Genomic DNA, 24,974 nt, shown 5'->3' with positions numbered 1-24,974 from the left:
ACTGTTATCAATTAAAAGTTTGTTTTGCATTTTATGTTAATATACAGTATGTTTATATTTTCATGCACTGGTCATTTCCTCGAAATTACATTTTCTAGTTTTGTTACATTTCATGAGCCAGTATTTGTAATTTGTAACAAAATAGTTTTTGATGTATTTGTGGCCACCTCTGAGTGGTGCATATGAGACTATGTCTATCTCCGTGCAACAGAGACCTCTGCTGGTTGCGTAAGGGACCAAATCATTGGGAAATATATAATATATATAATTATATCCAATATATATATAATTTGGTTACAGGCTACAGCAGGTGTTGTAAAGAAAAAATAATTAATCCAGTTAAATAAAAACAAATAAGATACATTCTTGGCCTAGTTTTTGCATGTTATTGCCAATCAATTTCTAGACGTAGCCTAGGTCATTTTTGCCTGTGTTTGTGTCTTTCCAAGTGCCTCAGAGTTAAAGGGATAAAGGTACATATATATATATATATATATATATATCCTATATATTTTGAGGAAAAGGTAAACCGTGGCATTCATATATAGCCTATATATTTTGAGGAAAAGGTAAAAATGGCATTCATGTAATTCATGTAAGAAAATAGCCTTATCATCCTCTTGAAATGCACATACACAAAATGTGCGCATGACTCTTCAAGGCCTTGTTGGGCGTGGCGTCGACCGAAAAGGGGGGTGGTACCCTGACGCATCACTTGATAGATGTTTTGGATATGAACCAGGCAACAAGCAAGGCAAGAGACACAGAGGTGTCTGATTTAACTAACCGGGGAGTTGAACCATTGACGGACCGGTCGACACACGCAGGTACACCCAGGTCAGTGTAATTTTACTATCGTTTGATAATACAGCAAGATATCAACCACCAAAGGCAGCCCTACGACCGCAATTACACATATGCATTAAGCATTCATATTTCATATAGCACGCCAAGACTGTAGTGACATCAGATAACTACTGTGTGGTGTAACAGTCAACGTTATTCACCGTGTCGCCGTCCTGCTCCATCCTGGAAAAAACAAGAATGCCAAACATAAAAATATTCAGCGGTAGTTCTCATCCGGACCTGTCACAGAAAATCGCCGACCGTTTAGGACAAGAGCTGGGAAAAGTTGTCACCAAAAAATTCAGCAACCAGGAGACATGGTGAGTACCATTCTATCACGTTTGCAAGATAGCCAGTTAGCTGGCTAGTGTGATGCTTTAACATTAGCCTGCCTTGCTATGAACAACCACATGGACGAAGTGCGTGCTAGAGAGGGTGGAAATAAACAATTCACGACAGACTGTGTATTCACTCTTAATCTGCAAGCCAACTCTTTAAACGTTTAATCTCAAATTAGCTGTCTCAAATTTGTCACGTTTACAGTTATACCTGTGTTACCTATGATGTGTTGTCAGAAATGTACAAGGGTCAATGTAGCCTTCTACTGTAACGTTAATTTTCACCACATTGCTACAGTGCTAGCTAGAATAATAAACACAGTAACTGTTGTTATAGTACGCAATACGCATGTCCTAGAGCTAAAAAAAACACTTTTGTACTTATGTGGACTCCCATTATAACCTTCTTGACGTAAACCGTTAGCTCACCAGCTAGTTTAGTTTACATTTGTTGACTTGCAGAATTTGGGCGAATGCGCCAAAATAATAGTATTGGCAGTAGCAGATATGGTATGTCATGAAAACGAAACCATTATGCTAACAAGGTCAAATTAATGCGCAGGTCGCAGGTTGACTTTTAACGAAAGCACCTATTTTATGTTCAGATTTTAGTTGAGCTCGGTAACAGGCAACGCCAGCCGAGGGGTGCATGGGGTAGACATAGTGAAATATAATTCTAATAATAGCCACCCACCATGAAAGCGCTCTCTCTCTCTCTCTCTCTCTCTGTGCGCGCGCGTGTTTGCGGTTACTCCTGTGTAACTCAACACATTTAACATTTATGTACAGCCCTCCAAATGAACTAAACAGCAGTGTGAATCTGTTAACTTTGCTTAAGGGTGGTGCATTTTTCAGAGGCAGATATATTGTAAACTTGCATTTCAGAGTTTTGTTCTGTTTGTTTGTGTGTGTGTGTGTGTGTGTGTGGGGGTCTGCATTTGTGTGTGTGTATGTGTTTGCATGTGTGTGTATATGCTCAAGTGTATATATTCATTGTGCTCAGTGTGGAGATTGGCGAGAGTGTCCGTGGCGAGGACGTGTACATTGTGCAGAGTGGCTGTGGCGAAATAAACGACAACCTGATGGAGTTGCTCATCATGATCAATGCGTGTAAGATTGCCTCCGCATCTCGAGTCACAGCAGTCATCCCTTGTTTCCCTTATGCCCGACAAGACAAGAAGGACAAGGTGGGGGTGAGGAAATCATGCTTTGCTTCTACTCTAACACGCATGGCATTCATGCGCTCATGTAGTGCTTGGATGAACACATACATACATATTACACTCATGCATGCATTACATACATAAACAGATACATACATTACATACATACATACATACACAAACACAAACACTGCATTCCTGCCTCCCTATGAGCCCTATTTGCGTGGTTCAGGGACCAGGGCTTGTGTGCTGTCAAAACATTATATCTCTAATATATCTAGACCACTATTTTGAGCTTGAGGTAAGGTTGCCATTGTTAACTTCAGAGACACATCTATACATTGCACCGGAAGTATAACAGAAAAGCTGTCAGTGTAAGTGCATCACCCAAATTAAGAATTTTACCCTGAGGCTGAGAATGTCCACCAGATCAGCAAATTAGCCTTTGAAGCCAAAACATTTTAAGGGGTTCAGAACAAACATTTCTCATTGTCCGGACGGAAAAATAATGTTATCACAATGTTATTATTATTATTACTATTCCCCCTGTTACAGATCACACTGTTACAACTATTCTGGGGCGCATTTCTCAAAACCATAGTTGCTAACTTTGTTGGTTGTAATGCAATTTCCCATTCTCAACCAACTAAGTTGCTAACAGGTTAGCAACTATGGTTTTGGGAAACGCACCCCTGTACAACTGTACATGTTGTTATTATCATGTAAAAGGTATGAATGTGAAGGGTGTTGTGGTTATAAAGGACAAACCCCAGCTAAACAATGCCATCGAAACATTTGAAACCCCTTTCTTACTCTGACCACTATATTGGTTTATTCAAAGATGCATTTTAACTCCCTAGACTTGGATCAATTGCAGATTCTTAGATTCAGGGTAAACTGTTGCATGTGTTTATTCTGCTGTGGGAAGTGCATTGACTTTTATTGGCCAGTTTTTTCTGCATGTTGGGCTTAGTTTGTTGATATTTAAGCTGGAATTAATACTGTACTGTATATTGTATACATTTTAAATTTAGCATTTTAAATACCTTGTAGGAACGTGTATATTAGGTTGTAGCTACTTTGGAGATATAATTTGGAATTTGTTCGTGGACGAGGTGAATGTTAGGTTCCATACCCCAATTGGGTAATATTGCCCAGGACCATATTATCAGGAGTACGTATGCATGCATAGTCACACACACACTTACACTCAGCCACATGTGTGTGTGTGTGTGTGTGTGTAATGGGCTGTTACAATTTGTTGCAATGTGAGGTTACGAGTAAAAACAAGTCTTTCATTTGGCTGTCAGTGACTGTCATAGCCAAAGGTACAGTCCTACTTCTTGCTCTATCTGTTTAAGCCCCTCATGAAACATTTCCCCTGTCTCATCTCATAACATTTGAGTTCCAGCCGCCATTATTTTCACCTGCGGTAACGTTTGTCATCCTAAGGTCATCATAATCCATGACTTGAGATATGAGATTTCTAAATCTATTAAACTTTGGGCTAAATGTGTCCACATGCAAACACTGTGAATTGACTGTTATTCCTCTTAATATCCACAAATCCTTTATTTTACTCTTGACGGATAAAACTGTGACTACACAAAGGTAGTAAGTTGTCTTGTTATCTCTTCTACTTGTTATGTCTTTGTGGACGAAAGCAGAGAATGTCTAATAAGGGAGAACCTCCACTCTCGGGAAACTTCCAGTTTCTGAACTGGTTGCAGTTCCTGTTCCACGTGAGGGCACTCACGAATAAGTGCAGAATGAATGGAGGTCTGTGGAGCTGTACCCCTTGAAATCCACTTTTCTCGAGATATAATTTTTTGTCTAGAAATTTGAATGTTGCATTCGAAAGAGGTGGCAAAGAAAATACACACTGCTGAGTATTATATTTTTTGAGTCACTAATTTGTTCTAAAAAGCCTTTCAAACGTGTCAATGACGTCATTCATTAGCAGAAAGCTAGTGTGCTGTGGGCAACAACGACCCAACCTGTAAGAAATCAAAAGGATGTAAATACTCGTTCATTCAGCTTTTGACCTATAATCCATATTGAGCTTGCAGAAACTACATCTAGTTCCATAGACCCCCATTGTTTTTGCACTTATTCGTGATCGCCCCTAGCGGAACTGCAACAGATTGCAGGTACAATGGAGTGAACCGGCTCTCCGTAAACAGGCTCTGACGAAAGCTTTTTTTGAATGATATCCTTCCTGGGTCAGAGTTCAGCAGAGGTGAAATTGCTACACAAATATTGACTGTGAAGTCAAATCTTGTTTTTTGAAAAATCTCCATGATTAAACCATCAGTTCAATAATTATTAGCCAGTCAGCAAGGTATGACTTGCTTGGTCAGCTAGATAACAAGTGAGATTTATTTTGGACATTAAGTCTGGTACCATACCACCAAGCAAGGGAAATGTCACTTTTGATATTTCTGGACATTTCTTCAATGCATATGATTTATTCATGATTCAGTGTATTTCACTCATTAATGGCTGAGACAAGACACATCCCTGAGCTGTCTGATGAGTATATATGACACAGCGTAACGTGAGGTGGACATGTCAATTGCATTGGGCATTGCCCAGCAGATTTCTTGTGCATTTGGCTGATGTTACTACTTCTTGTTACTACTACTTGTTACTATTAGAGTATTGTATAATAATAGTCTTCCTGGTGACTGTACGAATTCAGACCAAACATCTCTCACAGCACTTTTGGAGAAGTGAAGTTGTCTCTGGAGAAGTCTGGAGAAGTTATCTCTGTCATCCACGTCCACTCACACCCACATTAGTCCCATCACAGTCACATTAACCCCAAACATGAGGGCTAGTATAGGGGAGAAAGAGGAGTCTTAAAGCTGCTGTTTGGGAGTTTTGTTGTCAAAAAATATGTGCTATAATAAATGTATACTATATCTGTTAGTTGTCAAACTATATAATAATAATTATATAATAATAATTATATATTTTAATTATATATATATATACTGTATAATTATTATATATATTGCATAATATACTGTACACGGAACAGAATTTCCTCTTGTATGCATATTCTTTTCACTTCATTTGCCATTTTACTGGTACATAAAATGCTCAGGAATTTGAGCATTCAAAATTCTTACTATATGTCAGTATTTTTGACAACAGAAACTACAAACAGCACCAATGAAAAGGAAATGCTCTAACTTCTTTTATGTCTCTTTGTCCTGTTGTAGAGCCGCGCTCCAATCTCAGCTAAGCTGGTGGCCAACATGCTGTCTGTGTCTGGAGCAGATCATATCATAACCATGGACCTACATGCATCACAGATACAGGTATCATATGAACTGACCATATCATAACCATGGATCTAGACACATCGCTGATACATCATATGAACTGACCATATAATAACCATGGACCTGCACGCATCATAGATACAGTGACCATATTAATTGCATCAACTCTACAGTAGACCTGATAAAAAATCAGTCTTGTGCTACATTGCAGAGACCACTGAATATTTTATCACTAGAATATATACTGGTAAATTAAGGTTCAACTGTTCAACAATGGCCAACTACATCCTGTCAGTTCTCCCTAATGAAAAGGGGCGTTGTATTAGCATTTCCTACCTCAGAAAAAGTTGCCAGTTCAAAAGTTGCCAGTTCATATGTGGTTGTTTATAATAATAATATTAGTAATAATGATAATAGCAATAATCAGTGATGAAGGTAACCTCAAAAGATGACAAACTGTACAAAAACAAGGAAGAGGATGTAAAATACCAGTTAGAGGAAACAAAAGAGAGTAAATAAAAATACAGTAAATTAAACCACTAAAATAACGAAACAAAAAATGAATATGCAGATACATAGAATATGAAGGAAGGTGATTTAATTTTAAAAAGGCTAGATTTAGTGCTCGATTTAAAAACCGACATTGATGGAGCAGATCTAATATTGTTCCGGAGCTTGGGTGCTCTGAATGCTGAGGCACAACGACTCCACTGATTGATCTGATTTAGGAAATGTTTCAAACATTGTAAACTTGATGATAGTGGTGGTCTGACACCAGTAGGTCTTTTATTATAACATAGTTAAGATCTAAAACAAGGGAAAGGACTAAGGGCTCTATCTTGCACTTTAGCGCAATTGACTTTGTGCATATCGCTTTGTGGGCGGATCTTGGGCGCTGTTTCTATTTTACCGGCGGCATAATGACTGTTGCGCCCGACGCAAATCTAAAATGGGGTGGTCTGTAGCAGCTACATTATTCACGGGTGTGGTTTGGGCGTAACGTGCAATAAACCAATCAGCGTCATCTCACATTCCCTTTAACAACAGGCACGCTTGTTCCATAGCGGATTTCTATTATGATGGCGGATTTGCCAGGCGCAGCCAGGAACGGTTCACAGCGTTATAGTCAGTTGGGAACAGTTTGCTATTGATTTTCCCTCTTGACAAAATGTAATACAGAAATGTCACTTTCCAATGTTTTGGGATCACTCTCAATGAATCACGAGGTTATGAATGCATGGTGATATTTTTGCAATCTAATCTAACATTACCTCACTATAGACAATGCAGATCTGTCAGATAAGCTCTCCTCTCCCGTGCTGCTGCTGGGGCATTTGGGTTAAATGGCATCGGCATGCAGTTCAACATCACGTCTCATTAAGTCCTCTAATATTTCCTAATTTATGTCATCAACACATCCGTGATTCGTGGAAATGTGTTCGCTAGATTTATACCTGTTTTTTCACATCGGACACCACACTGATTTCCCTCGTGTAGCAATATTTGTCCTTGTAATTATGTATGGTTTGGAGAAATGGGAACGGCGTCGTATAGATGAGAAGAGCAAAGTGCATTGCGCAACACAGGAGCCCAAGCAATGCTCCTGCAGGTGTAAGCTACGGCTGTACCTTACCAACAGGCAACTCAACAACGATAAACAGTTTCCAAGTTGACTTAACTTTCCAAATCTGCACAGTATCCCATTAACTGCATGACAGTAGGCTATTTACAATATTTATTTTATGTAGAGTTTGTAAACACGTTATCATCAACTTAATGCACGCACAACTTTTGTTTGAGCAGGAGAGAGAATAACAATGAATGGACGCAGGAACTACAGAAATTGTAGCCAAGGCTACTTGCTGCCTACTTGCTGTCTATGGTTGCTGGTTAACAGCACATAATAAGCTTATTTAAGCGAATTCACAAACTTCAAGGCCATCATGGATATAAAACATTTTTTGAAAACAACGAAAGGATGGAGGGAACATAGCAAAGCTTGGAGTTATTTCAGATGGGCTACAACAAGGTAGGCAAAATTGTGGTGCTTGTCAAAACCTTAGCGCAGCTGGAATAATGCTTATAGGCTGATGTTAAAGCGCACACAATGTTTAAAGCCATACACAATGGTAAATTGGAACAAAACTAAAGGTAACTTTAGCCTTTATAGGGCTGTATAAAGTTGTCCAAATGAATAGGTCGTAATTAGGCGTTGTTATAAAGATATTGCACGTAGATGTACTATATAGGCTACTAAATTTTTAGTTGATCAATGCACGAACAAAACCGGGAAACGGACAAATATTATCAAGGCTTTGAATGTTTCCATCTGTGCACAGGGTGTCTGTAGATCGGTGTGCATAGCATTCATTTCTGCAGGCCTGTGGCCATGCGTGCAAATAGCATCTGAATTTGCGCCATGCACTGACTTTAGACCAGGAGGTTCCTGGTCTGTGGCGGAATTGTTTTCTGAAACTGCAAAATATCAACAGGGACCGTTTTGCTGGAACACCCCCTCTTTTTGCTGAAACGCCCCGATGGTATACATGTACCTGTGGAGGGAAAATTCCAATATGCGCTGACTGCAAAATAGGAAAGACAAATGCGCGAGTATACAAAGTCAATTGCACTGGTGTGCAAGATCTTTAGATGCCTAAACCTTATCTTTCTAAAGTATGCCCATGGTTGTGAGTTGAACCCAACACATGCTGCATCAAATTAAAAGACACAGTCTTATTTTAGATTACGTCCCTTGGCTTAGATTAAGTTCCCTTGGCTTAGATCTTAACAATGTTAATAAACAATATTGGTGTCAGACCACTACTGTATCATCTTTGACACTGTGCTCTCGGTTGCTACTCTCCCTGTTGTATTTTCTACTATTTAATTCCTTTCCTAAGTCCTTTTTATTTAGCACTGAAAATTCAGATGAGAAACAATTCGTAGAGTTGTCAACATGGATTTTAAAATCTTAGACAATTATAGTCTTATCATAGTTTAAAATGACAGAAGACAGAAATTCAGAGAATGGTGATAAATATGCAGCAGTGTTTAGGGGGTTAGATAAACAACCATGCAGAGCACTGGGACATCACAAAAAACCTCAGAAGTTGTCTACAGAAGAACTAAAGAAGCTATAATTGGGAGCTTACAGCTCCCCTTATTTGACGATGCTCACCCGTTTTTTAACCAGGTCTTAGTTAAAAATCAAGGTTTGTAGAATAAACAGAATAAATAAAAAGTGAATGTCTTACTAGATAGAGATATTACGTTGACTAGTGCCATTTTTAAGCTGAAGTATGAAGGTCTAAGTTGTCACATGATGATTTTTTTGTTTATGAAATAATCTGTGATTTTCTGTGTGTGTGTTTGTGTGTGTGTGTGTGTGGGGTTTAGGGCTTCTTCGACATCCCTGTGGATAACCTGTATGCTGAGCCTGCAGTGCTGAAGTGGATCATGGAGAACATACACGAGTGGAAGAATTGCATCATCGTCTCTCCTGACGCCGGGGGTGCCAAGAGGTACTCAGTCCATGGCCAGACATTTAGCCAGAGCCAGTGAAGGTTAGGCACAGAGTTGGGTGTGTTAATTTGTACCCTCTAATCTGACGTGGAAGAACTGCATAATTCAGGCCGCTCGTACAAGTCGTACAAGTCTATAGAAAATACGTCCAGATCAGAAAAAGATTGGCGATTTTTGGTGAAACTCTTGAAAAAGTCTTGAAAAATTATAATTTTGGAAAAAGTCTGGATAGAATTTGGAATGTTTCTTTTAGAAAAGGCTACCCATGCAAGAGGAGCCAAAAGATCCTGAGTTTGAATTTACAGTGAAGGTTAGGTGCACCGCGTTTCAGTGGCACTCTTCAACTGATGTCTCTCGACATGGAAGAACAGCATTATTGATTCCAATACAGTAAGTGCTAACCTAAGAAATGTCATCATAGTTTCTCAGTGACACGGCAGAGATAAATAGCACTGAGATACATTTCTCTCCCTTGCTGACATGCTCTTACTGAAACAAAGTGAGACAGAGGGGAAAACAACAGAATCTCATTAATTCTAGTGTTAGCACCTCCCTATACAGCAGCAGTCCTCCTGGAGGATACAAACAAAGGCTTGTGTCTTTAATTGAGTCAGGACAGATTGGCAGGAAATGAGTGGTAGAGAGATAAGGGAGTAGGATTGTGAATTGACTGTGTCCACTTCAACCTGAATGTGTTATGCATGCTGCTCCTTGTGCCACAGTTGCCCCCTGGTATGCTGTTTTTTACGCTGATTGTTGAAGTGTGTTATGGTAACAGTAGTTTACACATGGTATTATCTCATCTTTGGACACTGATTTATTTGCAGTGCAAAGTTCAAAATCTGTTAGCAAGCAAAGTTCTCACGCATGAAATAGAGCTATCATGTGGCGTATGGAAGCATTGAACTGACTGATCAATGTTTGCTTCAGTGTCTTGCCCATGATGGCAAACTAGCAAAGTGATTTTGTCAAGTTGATAAATTAACTTTAGTTAGACTTTGCACTTCAAATTAGGGGCCTGAGGTTTTCTCGTTGTCATGTCATGTCATGAGCAGGCGCGCGGGAACCTATTTTTGACCAGGGGTGCTGAATAACAAAAATAATGGATGTCCGACGATTCCCCCCCCCTTAGGATTTTGACTGCTAAATATGTCATTTTAGTGCGGTGAGCGGGTGATAGCGAGAAGTTTTAGAAAAGTCCTGGGCAGCCACAAATTCCAATGTTTCGCGACAGCACTCCGAGTCCACTGCGCCCACCCTAACCCCCACAGAAGCGCACTTGACATTGTTAGCCTATTTCAGTATAGCTAAGGAAAATTACTTTTCTGATCGTCAAAACCACACCAGAGATGTTAGGCTTTAAATATAGGCTAATAATCAGGCTGCAATGATCTCGCAAATCATTTCTGAATAGCCTAAAGTGTGTCGTCTCCACAGCAAGTATGAGTCCTAATAATTTCTATCTTAGCGACAAGGATAGTGAAGTGATTTCACTAGCTATGCATTTATTATTTTTGCAAAACTGTAAAACACAATTAAAGTTTCTTTCAGCTTGAACGTGTAAATCGCATAAAATATGTAGGCCTATATCAACCGTAGGCCTACACACTTGATCGCTATCACATAGATGAAACCACGCTACGGTTCTTACAGTAACTGACTCACGTTCACGTTGATCTCTATAACTGTTAATTTTTAGTAGCCTATATTCGAACCTATCCATAACCCTTTTTTGCTATTTGACTCATCATTTCACATACAAAAATATAAATAATGTCAGACAGCGAATTAGTAATTATTTAAAAATATATATAATATTTTTTAAAAATCTATCTCCTGCCAGCAGGGGGTGCTGCAGCACCCTCCTTCCCACGCCCTTGGTCATGAGAGACACACATTCACGCACATACAGTATGCCAATCTGGTCTTGCTTGTTGGTTTTGTGTCATCAGGGTAACATCTATAGCTGATCGACTCAATGTGGACTTTGCCCTCATCCATAAGGAAAGGAAGAAGGCCAACGAGGTCGACCGCATGGTGCTTGTTGGAGATGTGAAAGACAGAGTGGCCATTTTGGTGGACGATATGGCTGACACCTGTGGCACAATATGCCATGCAGCGGAGAAGTGAGTTCAAGCATTGTGCTAACTAGAAATTATTTTTTTGTGTGTGTATACCTATCCTTGTGTGTGTGTGTGTGTGTGTATTGTAGTACATGTACTCTATGAGTATTCTGAAGGAGTATTATTCTGAAGGAGCATTATTCTGAAGGAGCAATATGCATAATTTGATAGCTAAATGTGGGTTGTAATTGTTTAATCTTTCAGATTGGTGTCAGCAGGAGCCACTAAAGTTTATGCCATCTTGACGCATGGCATATTCTCCGGCCCTGCCATCTCCAGAGTGAACAACGCCAGCTTTGAGGCCGTGGTGGTCACTAACACCATCCCCCAGGAGGACAAGATGAAACACTGCAGCAAAATACAGGTGAGGAATTGGCTGTTGGAGCAGTTGAAGAACTCTGTGAAAACACTAACTGGAATGATGTGAATTTCACATTTCTTCTCTCTCTCTCTTTTTATTAAGGTGATTGATATCTCAATGATTTTGGCTGAAGCAATCAGACGAACACACAACGGAGAGTCTGTTTCCTACTTATTCAGCCACGTTCCATTGTAATACCCACCATTCGCCTCACACACACACACACACACACACACACACACACAGTACATATAAACATTCATGTGTACTTCACATGGGTACTCCAATGGCCTATGGACTCCCCTGTCCACTATGCTGTCCACTCCCACACTGTCATAATGCCATTTATATCCACATTGTAGTGATTTGATGCTGCCAGTTTGGTTGCCTTGACAACTTGTTACAAATATGTTTGTTATGTGATGACTACACAAGTGTTTGTTTACGCAACAAAAGTCAAGGATTTGACCCTGGGGACTGGAAACCAAGGAGGACAAGGAAAGTGAGGAAATGCTTCCACAGCCTCTGTGGCTGCCATAAAAAAGGAACTCTTGTTAGTTTTTGTTATATATTTGACTTTTCTCCCTCTCTAGATTTAGGATGTTGTTAATGTTGTGGTTTATGTTTTTATTGTGTATATTTTTGGTTGCATAGCTGTTAGTTTTGTCTGTTGCTGCTTAAAGACAGTGCAGCCTTTCTCTCTGCATGAAGCTGCACCAGTCACTCGGTACAAGTGTCTTCAAAGACTAACTGGATATGTGACAGCTGGAGACTTAACATTGTTTATCAAACAGTTTCCAATCCATATGGCCATCGCTTGTGTGATTCAGCCAACTAACACACCACATACAATACGAATATATGATAGACTAGATTACATACATGTTATTTTAAATCATGCAGCCATTGTCTGGATGCATGTTTCCTTATTTTTTATGAGAGAAGAAGAAGCCGGTTGCCTTAAAGCGGAGAAGAGGTTGTCTCTTACGAGGGTGGGAGAGATCACTCATCTCCATCTGGAGAGCTACAGTATGTGTGTGAATAAATCATCTCAAGTTTTTCAACTCTACGCTGTGCGTCTCCTGTTCTTCCCTCTTTACTTCAAGTTATTATTATGATTTCTGGAAAGAGGAAGAGAGTTATGAATAATTTGTAAAGCATCCCTCTCTTCTGATATTGAGGGTGTCTGGTTCAGACAAAATAGTGGATATGGTGTCAGCATTACTATAATTTATTTAATTAATAGTTAAGACTATGTAGTAGAAAACATTTGAAGAGTTTGGTTCCAAAACGCTATATCTCAGTTTTTAAAAAACGTTTGTCTGGCTATTCAATTGTGTATTTCAGGTAATATCAATCAAATAACAATACCCTATTACAGTTCTACTGAAATAACTTGGAAAACAAAATGTAAAAAAATGATTTATGAAAATTCATTAAAATAGTGGATATGGCATTTTGAAACCAAACTCATCATTTATAGCATGGTAGTCGGGTCAGACAAAGTCTATGATGCTAGATGGCAACAAGGCGTGTGGTATGGATGATATTACAGCAGACCATTTGAAGATTGGCAGTCATAGGCTCTGGTCGATTGTCATGTGCTTCACTGGTTTCCTAGCTCATGGTGTCTTACCAGACTATTGTGTGTACATTTCTAGTATAAGCTGGCAAACTAAACAGCATGGGTAACTAACTATAGGCCCATTGCCCCCAGTGCTAGAAATAATATTATTAACAAGGTAATGTCTGCAATTACTACAGATAATCAATTTGGTTTTAAATGAATGACACTAAACTGCATCTTTGCCTTAAAGGAAATGGTTACGAAATATGTGAGCCAAAACAAAATGCAGTTTGCTCTTGGAGAAATATATGCATTACCTTACTAGGCCTACTACAACTCATCTCAAAGTGTATTTAAACCATATTCTTAGCTCTGTATTGTAAACTTTCATATTTAATGTTCAGATTGGCCTTTGAGATTGTTTTCAGCATTTCCTCCTTCCTGTATTAATGGTGTAAAATACATGTAACTACTCAGGAGAGACAAGAAAGATACTGAATGTTTTTATTAATATGTAGCCTATTTATTAATATTATCTTGAAAATGCAGCTGATAAAATATGTCAGAAGTAGGCCTTAATAATAAAATAATTAAAGATGCTTATTAACATCATGTCCTCACTCAGTTACTGATGTGATTAAACTTCCTCAGTTGCAACTGTTATGAAATGTATGCCATGTGGGGGACACCAGTGTGTGAATTGGCTGCATTTTATTGAATGAATCAAATTAATAGGAAAAACATTGCCTTATAATACTACAGACAAAAAACACATCTCAATTAAAGGCACACTATGCAGTTTTTTTAGCTTAATGTGCAAGTTTTTTAGCTTAATTTACCTTAATTTAACAGCTTCAGAGTCATTGGAATGGTTATATGACTTTTTTCGGGTTGAATGGCCGTCTCGCTTCGCCCTAGCGCCTGTGAGCAGAAAAACCACCCTTGCAACTGTGGGCCGGCGGGCCGACGGCCTCAGTGTCGTCAGGAAGTATAACGAGTATAACGAATTGCTTTACTGCATTCAAATACACATACACGCCAGGCACCAGCTAGAAAAAGGTAGCGATGGAGTTTCTCAGACATTCGTCATGACAGAGCCAGCGAAAAAGAAGCAAAAACCGAGAAAATGTAAGGAATATGCCAATACGGCATAGTTTACCTTTAAACTGCGTTACTGGGTTTCGGGATTTGGGGATTTTCAGGACCAGGTGAGAATGGGGGCACCTGGAACAGAGTAATTTATTTTTGTTATGGTAAGCACAACGCAGCCAGGTGATACTTTCCAGGAGAGGTGGAAATGCATCTCAATCAAGAAGTGTTATTGGGGGTTTCGTTATTTGAGGTCATCGTTGTCCAGGAACAGGTGAGAATTGAGGGCATGTGAGCAAGAGATATAGACCTCTCCAGAATAAATCCCGCCTCCGTAACTTCCGTATCCATCCAACTTCCGGGCATTGAATTTCTATGGGAAATAACATGGCGTTTCGAAATATCATACCTGTCAAACATCTGTAGGTGGCAAAGTAGAAAACAATGGTGGGCTGATTGGCCTACATACTTCTGCCATCTAGTTTCCACTGGATTTTTTGATTGTCGGTGCCGTTAAAGTAGAAATATATCAGTAAGAAGCACTAAGCTAACGCACGCTTCGGACACCGCGACTCCCTGAGTCAAGGTTGCATAGCAACGGCAATGTTTCATAGTTTGTCTTCACTGAAATGGAGTTCGTGGCAACAGAGCCTGTCTACGGAGGTGGCACTAACCCTGCATGAAATCGTCATGTTTGATAGGTTGTTAATACATTCTCAAAATGTTACTGTTCTGATCAAGGTCATGCAAAATAAAGTTATCGACTCAATACGACTCTGCCTCTGATTCCTAGTCTGCTTATCATTATCTGTTTTTCGTGAAAAAAAAAAAATCTCGTCTCATCATGTCTTTAGGATCACGGGACACTTAGGGTTACTTTAGTGTCACAGGATCAAGAGTATATATACTTAATACTTAGTGTCTTTGTCGGCGATTTCTTTGTTTTTCAAATATCTCAATAACAGCCAACAAACTCTCAGCACAGTCAAACCAAAGTTAGGTCGTGTTGAAAAGAGGCTGAACCTTGCAAACAATTTACTTTTATAGACCACTGAAATCAAGTGTGAATCACACGTGAAAATGACCATCACGTTAGGTTGTGAGCTAGATCTAACGCCCTCCTCCGCCCGCGTACATCGGAACTAGCTCCCGGTTAGCATTAATAATCGTTTACTACTTTAACGGCACCGACAATCAAAAAATCCAGTGGAAACCAGATGGCAGAAGTATGTAGGCCAATCGGCCCACCAGCTTTTTCTACTAAGCCACCTACAGAGTTTGACAGGTATGATTTTTCGAAACGCCATGTTATTTCCCATTGACATTCGACGCCCGGAAGTTGGATGGATACGGAAGTTAAGGAGGCGGGACTTATTCTGGAGAGGTCTATTCTTTTTCCTATGATAATTACAACGCATCATAGGCTAGCCAGGTAATGCTCCAAGGAGAGGTGAGAATTCACCCTAGCATTTTGAGTTTCGAGATTTGAGTTTTTAGCATTGTCCAGGAACCGGTGAGAATTGGTCCATCTGGAGCAAGAGTGAGATCTGGGGCAGACAAGAATGGATTTGTTGATTTTCAATTTTGTCTTTTGACCCTTCTTCCGTCTTTTTACTTCTGATATATGTTTCCCATATTTGTAGCAGTCTGCACTAGTAGGCTACTTCTTCCATCTCTATACACGACTAGACACCACACCAGATGTAGCCTAGACTAGAACATGGTTTTATTAGCCAGGATAACGGTAGGCTACCGTTCACCAGGGAAATGTGCAAAGAAAACAATTCACCAGTGTAATGCAAAGAAAACACGTGAATATGCAATACAAAGTTAAAGTCAGACAGCCAACTACGGTGCTATGGCGCTCGTCACACTTCCCCATCCACTTGCCGACCGATTCCATGATCTCCACCTTGCAGGCTCCCCTGTACAGCAATGGTATCCTTGACAGCGACAGTGAATGACTTCTCTGAATTTGCTGCCCTATCCCGGTCAAGTCTTTCAGCACCTCCTTTATCAGCACCTCTGTAGTCTCCACTGGCTCTCTTTTGCTTTTCCTTCGTAATCGGTAGGAGGTTGTCTGGGACTGCTGCTTTGAATGAGCGGTGTTCTCACAATCCATCAGCCTCTACATGATGTTTTTGTAGGTATCTCGCGGTTTCTGTGAATGGAATGGAATAATGGAATAAAATGGGGGAAACTGTTAGCCTAGACCTTTAGTTGTCCTTCGTCTGCAGTGAAAAATAAAACTCTGATACTGCAAGCATGAAAAAACAACACATTCTTCTTCTGAAAAGAAGTAGACTAAGACAGTGTCTTTGGATGGGTTGTTAGATGAGAGACATCATTTGAGAATAATTTATTTGAAAAGACCAATTTAAAACTAAGGCAAACCATCCAAGGAAGAGTAGGCATCCTCACTATCCTGCTCAAGGTCCTCCTCGGTCTGGCGCTGGGTGTCAGCAGAACAGTGCAAGTTGTGGCATGTTACTTGAATGTGCATTGTATTTATAGGGGCCTCATGGCGCTGGGTGTCAGCAGAACAGCGCGAGTTGTGGCATGTTACCTGAATGTGCGTTGTATTTATAGGGGCCTCATGGGCGTTTCAAACCCAGCAACGATCACCGGATTACCATGTTATATGAATAGCTCTCCTTAACCCTTAAAGGAGTACCGTGACGGGAATGTTGGGAAATGAACGTTCTAAAGAATATCTGGGTTCATTGAATTCAACATAGAATTTTAGAACCTTCAATTGTTGCGGAACTTAGAATGTTCAAAAACCTACACCTTTAAGGGTTAATTGCACTGTCTTTGTTGAAAGAAAATGTGCATATTGTGGTTGTTGTCTGTTTCCAGGCAAATAAAAAAATAAAAAATAAACTGATTATATGTTTCAAAAGACTTGTCAGGTATGTAAAACCTACAAAAATCTATCTTGAATTCCAAAAGGTAACAACTAAATCTTTACTCCATTTGTTCTTATCTCCTCCTGGAGAAATGCAGTGGGCTCTATCTTGCACTCTAGCGCAATTGACTTTGCGCAAGTCGCTTTAGGGGCGGATCCAGTGTTTCCCACAGAATTGGATTCAATTTGTGGCGGTAGCTTACTTTGACAACGAGGGGGGGGGGTATTAAGATCGTCTTGGTAGTGTATAGGTCTAATTAAGTGCCTGTCACTTTAAGACGTTTGAGGGAACCCTTGCAATTGTAACACAGTTGAAAGGCTGCTGATGTGTGCAATTCATAACATTTTCTACATAGTTAAAATAATGGTTCGTACTTCTCCTTGGGACAAGCACTTTTGAATTTTGGAAACCACTTTTCCATTTACATCGGGATTTTGCAAACATTCAGTGTCAGAGTCAATAAAATGAGCCCTTCAACGAAATTGACAAGCAGCTTAGAAATAGGCTAAGCATACTAAATTCGACATCCAAACAGTATTCTAACGTTAGCTTTGAGATACTGCTTGATTTCATAACTTAACTCAGTGTGATGCTGTGATAAGACCTTAGTAGAGTTCACAGCAGTTTTGAACATATTTGCGCAGCATGGTCACGATGCTAAGCGGATTTAATAGCAATTTAGCCAGACGTCTTCTATGCAATGCTTCTATGTGACAACAACAATCCTTCAACAATCGTGAATATTTTGTTAAATGCACATGCAGAGGAGTGGGGCAGCGGGCTACGAGAGAGGGCGGGGCAAGGAAAGGCTGCGTGCGTAAAAAGCGCAGCTCAATGGCAATGCAAGGATTTGACCTTATATTTAATTTAAATTAAACATAGAATATTCATCTGTGGCGGCCGATTTTTATTTCGTGGCGCCCCAACACAGATTAGTCAATGTATGGGAAACACTGGCGGATCTTGGGCGCTGTTGCCATTTTACCGGTGGGATAATAACTGTTGCGCCTGACACAAATCTAAAATGGGGTGGTCTGTAGTATAGCTACATTACTCATGGGTGTGGTTTGGGTGTAACATGCAATAAACCAATCAGAGTGTCATCTCACATTCCCTTTAACAACAGGCACTTGTTCCATAGCGGATTGCTATTATGATGGTGGATTTGCCAGGCGCAGCCAGGAACGGTTCACAGCTATAGTCAGTTGGGAACAGTTTGCTATTGATTTTTCCTCTTGACAAAATGTAATACAGAAATGTCACTTTCCGATGTTTTGGGATCACTCTCACTGAATCACGAGGTTATGAATGCATGGTGATATTTTTGCAATGAAATCTAACATTACCTCACTATAGACAATGCAGATTTTCTGTCAGATAAGCTCTCCTCTCCTGTGCTGCTGCTGGGGCATTTGGGTTAAATGGCATCAGCATGCAGTTTAACATCACGTTCAAGTCCTCTAATATTTTCTAATTTATGTCATCAACACATCCGTGATTCGTGGAAATGTGTACGCTAGATTTATACCTATTTTTTTCACATCGGACACCACACTGATTTCCCTCGTGTAGCAATATTTGTCCTTTTAATTATGTATGGTTTGGAGAAATGGAAACTGCGGAAACGGGAACAGCAAAGTGCATTGCGCAACACAGGCGCCCAAGCAAGCGCTCCTGCAGGTGTAAGCTATGGCTGTACCTTACCATCAGGCAACTGATGGTAAGGTATGAGAAACAGTTTTCTAGTTGACCTAACTTTCCAACTCTGCACAGTATCCCATTAACTGCATGACAGTAGGCTATTGAAAGAATTGTGAATAAGCTTTATAGTCTACTGTATTTCTCCTGTCCTTGTCCTATGCAAGCATCCTTTGTTTATCCTTGAATTCAATAAAAGCCTGTCTTTTGCCTGTCTATAGCCTTTTGCCTATCACCAGGTGTGAAATGTTAATGTTTGTAGAACAGCATGTGTCCAGGCCTCTGAAGGACTTCCCAGGAAAGGGGGTAGTTTTTAAAAATAAGAAAACTTAAAAAGAACAATAGTGGGCTTGCTCCGCAAGCTGTGGTCTTGCTGGATCAAACCCACTAATTAAAAGACAATAGAAGCTGGCCAGACTTGACGTCACCCAAAAGGCCACATCCCCCACACACCACACCTTTACCTTGCATATTCATACTAGTAGGTCACTCCTTCTCTTTGTGTGTAACTTTAAATATGGTAGACTGTTTCTGTATAGTCAGAGAATACTGAGAATCTGGTGAAATCCATGATGGGGTGAAACAAACATGTACTCCTCTCCCTTGAGGGCCACAGGCCCCTCATTGAAAAGAATAAAAGCCTGGATCCTGATCTTGCATAGTCCTGATTGAGTCTTAAGAGAAATATGGTAGTAAAAATATACTATCACTATTTACAATATTTTATGTAAAGTAGAGTTTGTAAACACGTTATCATCAACTTAATGCACGCACAACTTTTGTTTGAGCAGGAGAGAGAATAACAATGAATGGACGCAGCAACTACAGAAATTGTAGCCAAGGCTACTTGCTGCTTTCTTTTACTATCTATGGTTGCTGGTTAACAGCACATAATAAGCTGATTTAAGCTAATTCACAAACTCAAGACCATCATGGATATAAAACATTTTTTGAAAACAACGAAAGGATGGAGGGAACATAGCAAAGCTTGGAGTTATTTCAGATGGGCTACAACAAGGTAGGCAAAATTGTGGTGCTTGTCAAAACCTTAGCGCAGCTGGAATAATGCTTATAGGCTGATGTTAAAGCGCACACGATGTTTAAAGCCATACACAACGGTAAATTGGAACAAAACTAAATGTAACTTTAGCCTTTATAGGGCTGTATAAAGTTGTCCAAATTAATAGGTCGTAATTAGGCGTTGTTGTTGTAAAGATATTACATGTAGATGTAGGCGCAATGTGCCTACTACATTTTTAGTTGACCAATGCACGAACAAAACCGGGAAACGGACAAGGCCTGTGGCCATGCATGCGCCCTTAAAAAGCATCTGAATTTGCGCTACTGACTTTAGACCAGGAGGTTCCTGGTCTGTGGCGGAATTGTTTTCTGAAACTGCAAAATATCAACAGGGACCGTTTGCGCCGGAACACGCCCCCTCTTTTCGCTGATTGCCCCCGTGGGCGCACATGTACCTGTGGAGGGAAAATTCCAATATGCGCTGACTGCAAAATAGGAAAGGAATAAGCGGGAGTATACAAGGTCAATTGCGCTGGAGTGCAAGATAGAGCCCAGTATGTGCATGTGTATTACTATTACATTATGTCAGCTACTCTTCTACAAAATGTAGACATAGTCTGCCTTCTTTCACAGCCTGTGAGATCTTTAAGGGCTGTATTTTGCAAACTGGCGCATGGCGTAAAACTCGTTTTCCACCCGGCGCGAAGTTTAATTCCTTATTTTGCACGTTTAATTTTTAAACAATGCGCCCAGGGGTGTGTGGCAATTAACAACTTAGGGAGTGGCTTAGCGCATTGTCTAAAAATCACTATTGTACACCTGGTCAGAAGTCTATGGCGAGTTGTTTATATGTTATTTTAAAGAAGCCCTATGCCACAATTTTAGCAAAAATGACCTTACCCAGACAACAATTTAGGTTTTGTTAGTTAGTTAGTTAGTTTGTTTATTTGTCCTTACATAGGAAATTTGTTTTCACATACCATACAAGCCTTACAGACATGAAATACATAGGTACACACAGTTACGGTTCTTCACCCACCACCCTGTTACCACATACCCCACCCACATAGATGTTAACAGCACATATACAGCACATATATCACAACAGCACATATACAGCACATATACATCACATTACACAGATACAAACAGGAAAACCATCACCAGTTGGCATTACCGAGGAATGACGGCAGCACAGTGATCCATCACCGTTGTGTGTTGTTCAGTGCTGCTATTGCAGAGGGCACAAAGCTTTTCCCAAAGCGTACTCGCTTCCACCCCATAGCCCTGTATCTGCGTCTTGATGGAAGCAGAATGAAGAAGGGATTGAGGGGGTGGGTGGGGTCATGAGCGATGGTCTGTGCTCTGTTCTTGGTGAATTTACTGTTGAGATCTGATAGATTAGGGGTGGGGAGGCCTATTGCTTTGGCTGCGGTATGAGTGATGCGTGTGAGTCTGTTTCTGTTGGCAGCAGTTAGCATGTTGAAAAAGCAGGGAAGGCAGTAGAGGACGATGGGCTGGACTATGCTTTTGTACAGAAGGAGAAGGTGACAGGGGGCAACAGAAAGTGATCTGAGCTTACGGATGGCATAGAGTCTCTGTTGACTGCGTTTTTGTATGTCAGTGGTGTGTTGCTCAAAGCTGAGTTTATTGTCCAGGGTGAGTCCAAGGTATTTGAAATAGTCCACTATTTCTACGGTGTCGTTGTTGATGCAGGTGGGGTTGTGGGTTGTGTCAGATGGTGTTCTGGTGTTGGTGATTACAAGTTCCTTGGTTTTACTGATGTTAAGCTGAAGGTAGTTGTCAGTGCACCATTGTGTGAGGTGGGGGAGTCTTGGTATGTAGATATGGAGTTATTGTCATTGAGAAGTGCAAGTACAGCAGTATCATCAGAGTATTTGAAGTATGTGGTGATGGGTGTGGGACTGACGCAGTCATTGGTGTAGAGGGTGAAGAGGAAGGGGCTTAGGACACACCCCTGCGGGGCGCCGGTGTTAATTGTGGTGAGTGGTGATGTGACTGCACTTATCTTGACGGCTTGTGGTCTGTCACTGAGGAAGTTGTGGATCCAGTGGATGAGGGTCGGGGGGACGTGCAGGAGGTGGAGTTTGTTGATCATCAGGTGGCGTTGGATGGTGTTGAAGGCAGAACTGAAGTCAATGAAGAGTAATCTGGCGAAGTTTGTAGGTGTTTCAAGATGTTGGAGGAGGGAGTGGAGGAGACATGCCACAGCATCCTCTGTCCCTCTCCTGGCCTTGTAGGCAAACTGGTGGCTGTCCAGCTGTGGGCTGACAACTGGGAGGAGGGTTCGGAGGATCAGTTTTTCCAGGCATTACATGATTATTGAGGTGAGTGCAACTGGCCGGTAATGGTAGAGTTCGGAGGGGCGGGGTTTCTTGGGTATTGGTATAATAGTAGATGTTTTCCATAGCACTGGTACAGTAGCGGTTTTGTATGACTCGGCAAACAGTGAATAGATGGTGGGGGAGAGCTCAGCTGCGCAGTCCCTTAGCACCCGGGCAAGGATGCCGTCTGGACCCGGAGCTTTCCCAGGCTTGCATCTCCTCAGCTGCTGACGCACGTCCTCAGTTGTAAATGGGACCTGGGGGTCTGGTTCCAGGGTGGGAATGGAATCTTGCCGACGTCAGGGCGCGTTTTTCACCGGAACAGGTCATTTAACCATCCAAATGATTTCTAAATGGGTTTATTACGTTGAAATAGTTGCCAAGTTCCCCTTTAAGTCAAAGAGACCAAGGTGTCTGAATGCTTTTCGCCGCTCTAGTAGGATCCCACAGTTACAGTATATTAGGTCTTATTGATTTGTTTAGGCTAGCTGCTATCAGATCATTTCATACACAGTCTGACAACCTGGGAAATGTCAGTCTAACAAAAAAAAAGAATGGATCAGTGATTTTGAAAAAATTAAGTTTGATGGTCATGCAAATTAGGCTACAGGAGATTTCCCGGGAGAAATAACAAAACAGGAGGGCATAGAGATGACCGTGAACATTTATTTTTACTTCGTTTTTACAAAAGTAGTATCAAAACATTTATTTTAACACACTCACACATAGAATACTACAACACAAATAAGAAATTCCCTCCAAAATAGTTAGTCAGTCTAAAAGAAAATAGTTAGTCAGTTCAGTCCAGTCAATTAGTTCATTTAAGATGCTTGCTCGCCCCGCCTTTGCCGCCCCCCATTCCTGTCCCTGCTTAGCCACAGCCAGTTTCTCACTGTCATTTCTACATCAGCCTCAGTGGAGTTTTGTTGGGCAGGATTTTTGTAACACAGCGCCTAAAAAAAAAAAAAATAAAGCAACAAGGGGAAAAAATAAGACAGTAGCACAAATGTCTATATCTTCATTTGACAATTCAGAAAAGTCAGAGCATTTTACAAAAAAAAAAAAAATATAAAAAAAAAAAAAAAAAACAATTAAGAAGCAATGCTCATAATACAGTAGTGTACTGACAACAGTAGAGAGAACTTGTCCAAAATACCTGTGCATCCAGCAGGAGCTTATCTGGGAAATCTTTGACCTTTAAAACCGAAACAGGCAGCCAGCTACTCTAGTGACTACTCCCTCTCAGCCTCTAGCCTACCGTAACACAGAGTAAAAAGTACAGAAATATGTCTTACTTTGAGGGATCCTGTGTGGAAGGTCTGGACGGGATAGATGGGACACTTGAAACACAAAGATTAAAAAGGTTAAAACAAAGATTAATGATTCTTTTAGGTAATCAGTGTCAGATCAGTCAGAATGACGTATGAATGAGGGCAGCCTTTTTGCACTCTGCACAGCCTAGCCTACACGAGAGAGAGAGCGCGAGAGAGACTTTTCTTCCTACCCAAATTAAAACCGAAACCGGCAGCCAGCTACTCTAGTGACTACCAAGTGCAATCTCTATCAGCCTAGTAGTAGAAACAATGTCTTTAATCTAAAGATACCTGCTAGCTAGCCACCATGCTCTCGGGTCAAACTAACTTGACTGTATGTAGTTTTAGACTAAGACAGTTAGTCTGATTGCAGGAGAACAGACTAGATGACTAGACTAGACTGTACAGGTCATGTAACTGCACTGAGTGTCTGTGAGTGAATTGCTTACAAAGTTGCTTTGCAGACTCTGTTCTGTGTCTGCGTGTTAATTAACTTACATTCAGGAGAGCTCATCACTGGGTGTCTCTTGCTGCCAATCATCTTGTGCCACTAGGAAATACAGAAAAAGGGCCCGTTACACAAATAACAGCATCACCCAGGTCCAACTAACAGAGCTAAACGAGTGACCCCACACCAGTGGTTCTCAAACTTTTTCTGTAATTTTTGTCATTCTCCATTTGAATAGGACTGTGCTGTGTATTTTGTGTGTGTGTGCCTGTGTCAGTCTGTTCTCCATCTGCATGCTAAATAGCTTACATTCAGGAGAGCCCAGCCCTTCATATTTGGCTTCCTTCTGCCAATTAAGAGTTGTCACTATGAAATGATAACATACATTACATGTAAAATATCTTACTATCGTTAGTCCTCTGAAGGAGCTCTGGAAGAGGGTGGCGTGGAGGCCGCTGTAACAGTCCTTCGTTATTATCCGGTTTTGTTACAAGTATGTCTAGGTGGGCCATGGGATAGAAAATGTTGAGAACCCCTGGTTTAGACTAAATAATTGTGATTTCAATTTTGACCTAAATTATGGTTATAATTCTATTATTGAGCAGCACAACAACGAAAACGGCAACAGCACAGCTGAGCTGTACAATACATCCAGTAAAAAACAATTGTTGTTGGGAGTAACTGTACATTGCTATGAAACAGACACAGTTAATGTAGGGAACAAACAGGGATATACATGTTGATTAAATAAGGGATTGATGAAGCAGTGGATTTCAGTATGTAAGGCAATGTTTGAGTAGTAGGCTAGTTAGATCCATCTGCTCATATATTGTGTTTCTGATGACAAACTTCATATGACTGAGACCAAAGTGAACTTCAGCTAAGAACCAAATTATAGATTAAATGTTAGGGTGATGATGGTCAAGGTTTTACTGTGTACCT

General features: G+C 40.5%; 1 protein-coding gene across 5 annotated transcripts; it reads left to right on the top strand.

Moving 5' to 3' along the window:
• Positions 1–720: 720 nt before the first annotated feature.
• LOC125285855 (ribose-phosphate pyrophosphokinase 1-like) lies at positions 721–12,712 on the top strand. 5 transcript variants are annotated; one of them, XM_048230532.1, is made up of 8 exons: positions 727–837; positions 946–1,166; positions 2,188–2,377; positions 5,575–5,673; positions 9,034–9,158; positions 11,112–11,285; positions 11,487–11,646; positions 11,746–12,712. In XM_048230532.1, exons 2-8 carry the CDS (start codon positions 1,045–1,047, stop codon positions 11,836–11,838), a joined length of 963 nt encoding a protein of 320 aa, XP_048086489.1. In that variant the 5' UTR covers positions 727–837; positions 946–1,044; the 3' UTR covers positions 11,839–12,712. The 5 variants fall into 5 exon arrangements, with proteins under 5 accessions (XP_048086480.1, XP_048086489.1, XP_048086472.1 ...); XM_048230515.1 differs by having other exon boundaries at positions 734–837; positions 1,044–1,166; positions 2,188–2,371; XM_048230505.1 differs by having other exon boundaries at positions 734–837; positions 1,044–1,166.
• The last annotated feature ends 12,262 nt before the right edge of the window (positions 12,713–24,974 follow it).

The sequence above is a fragment of the Alosa alosa genome, chromosome 2, assembly GCF_017589495.1.
Source record: "Alosa alosa isolate M-15738 ecotype Scorff River chromosome 2, AALO_Geno_1.1, whole genome shotgun sequence".
Taxonomy (NCBI): Eukaryota; Metazoa; Chordata; class Actinopteri; order Clupeiformes; family Clupeidae; genus Alosa; species Alosa alosa.
Note: the sequence above shows the minus strand (reverse complement) of the source record. Positions and strands in the feature narration are given on the sequence as shown.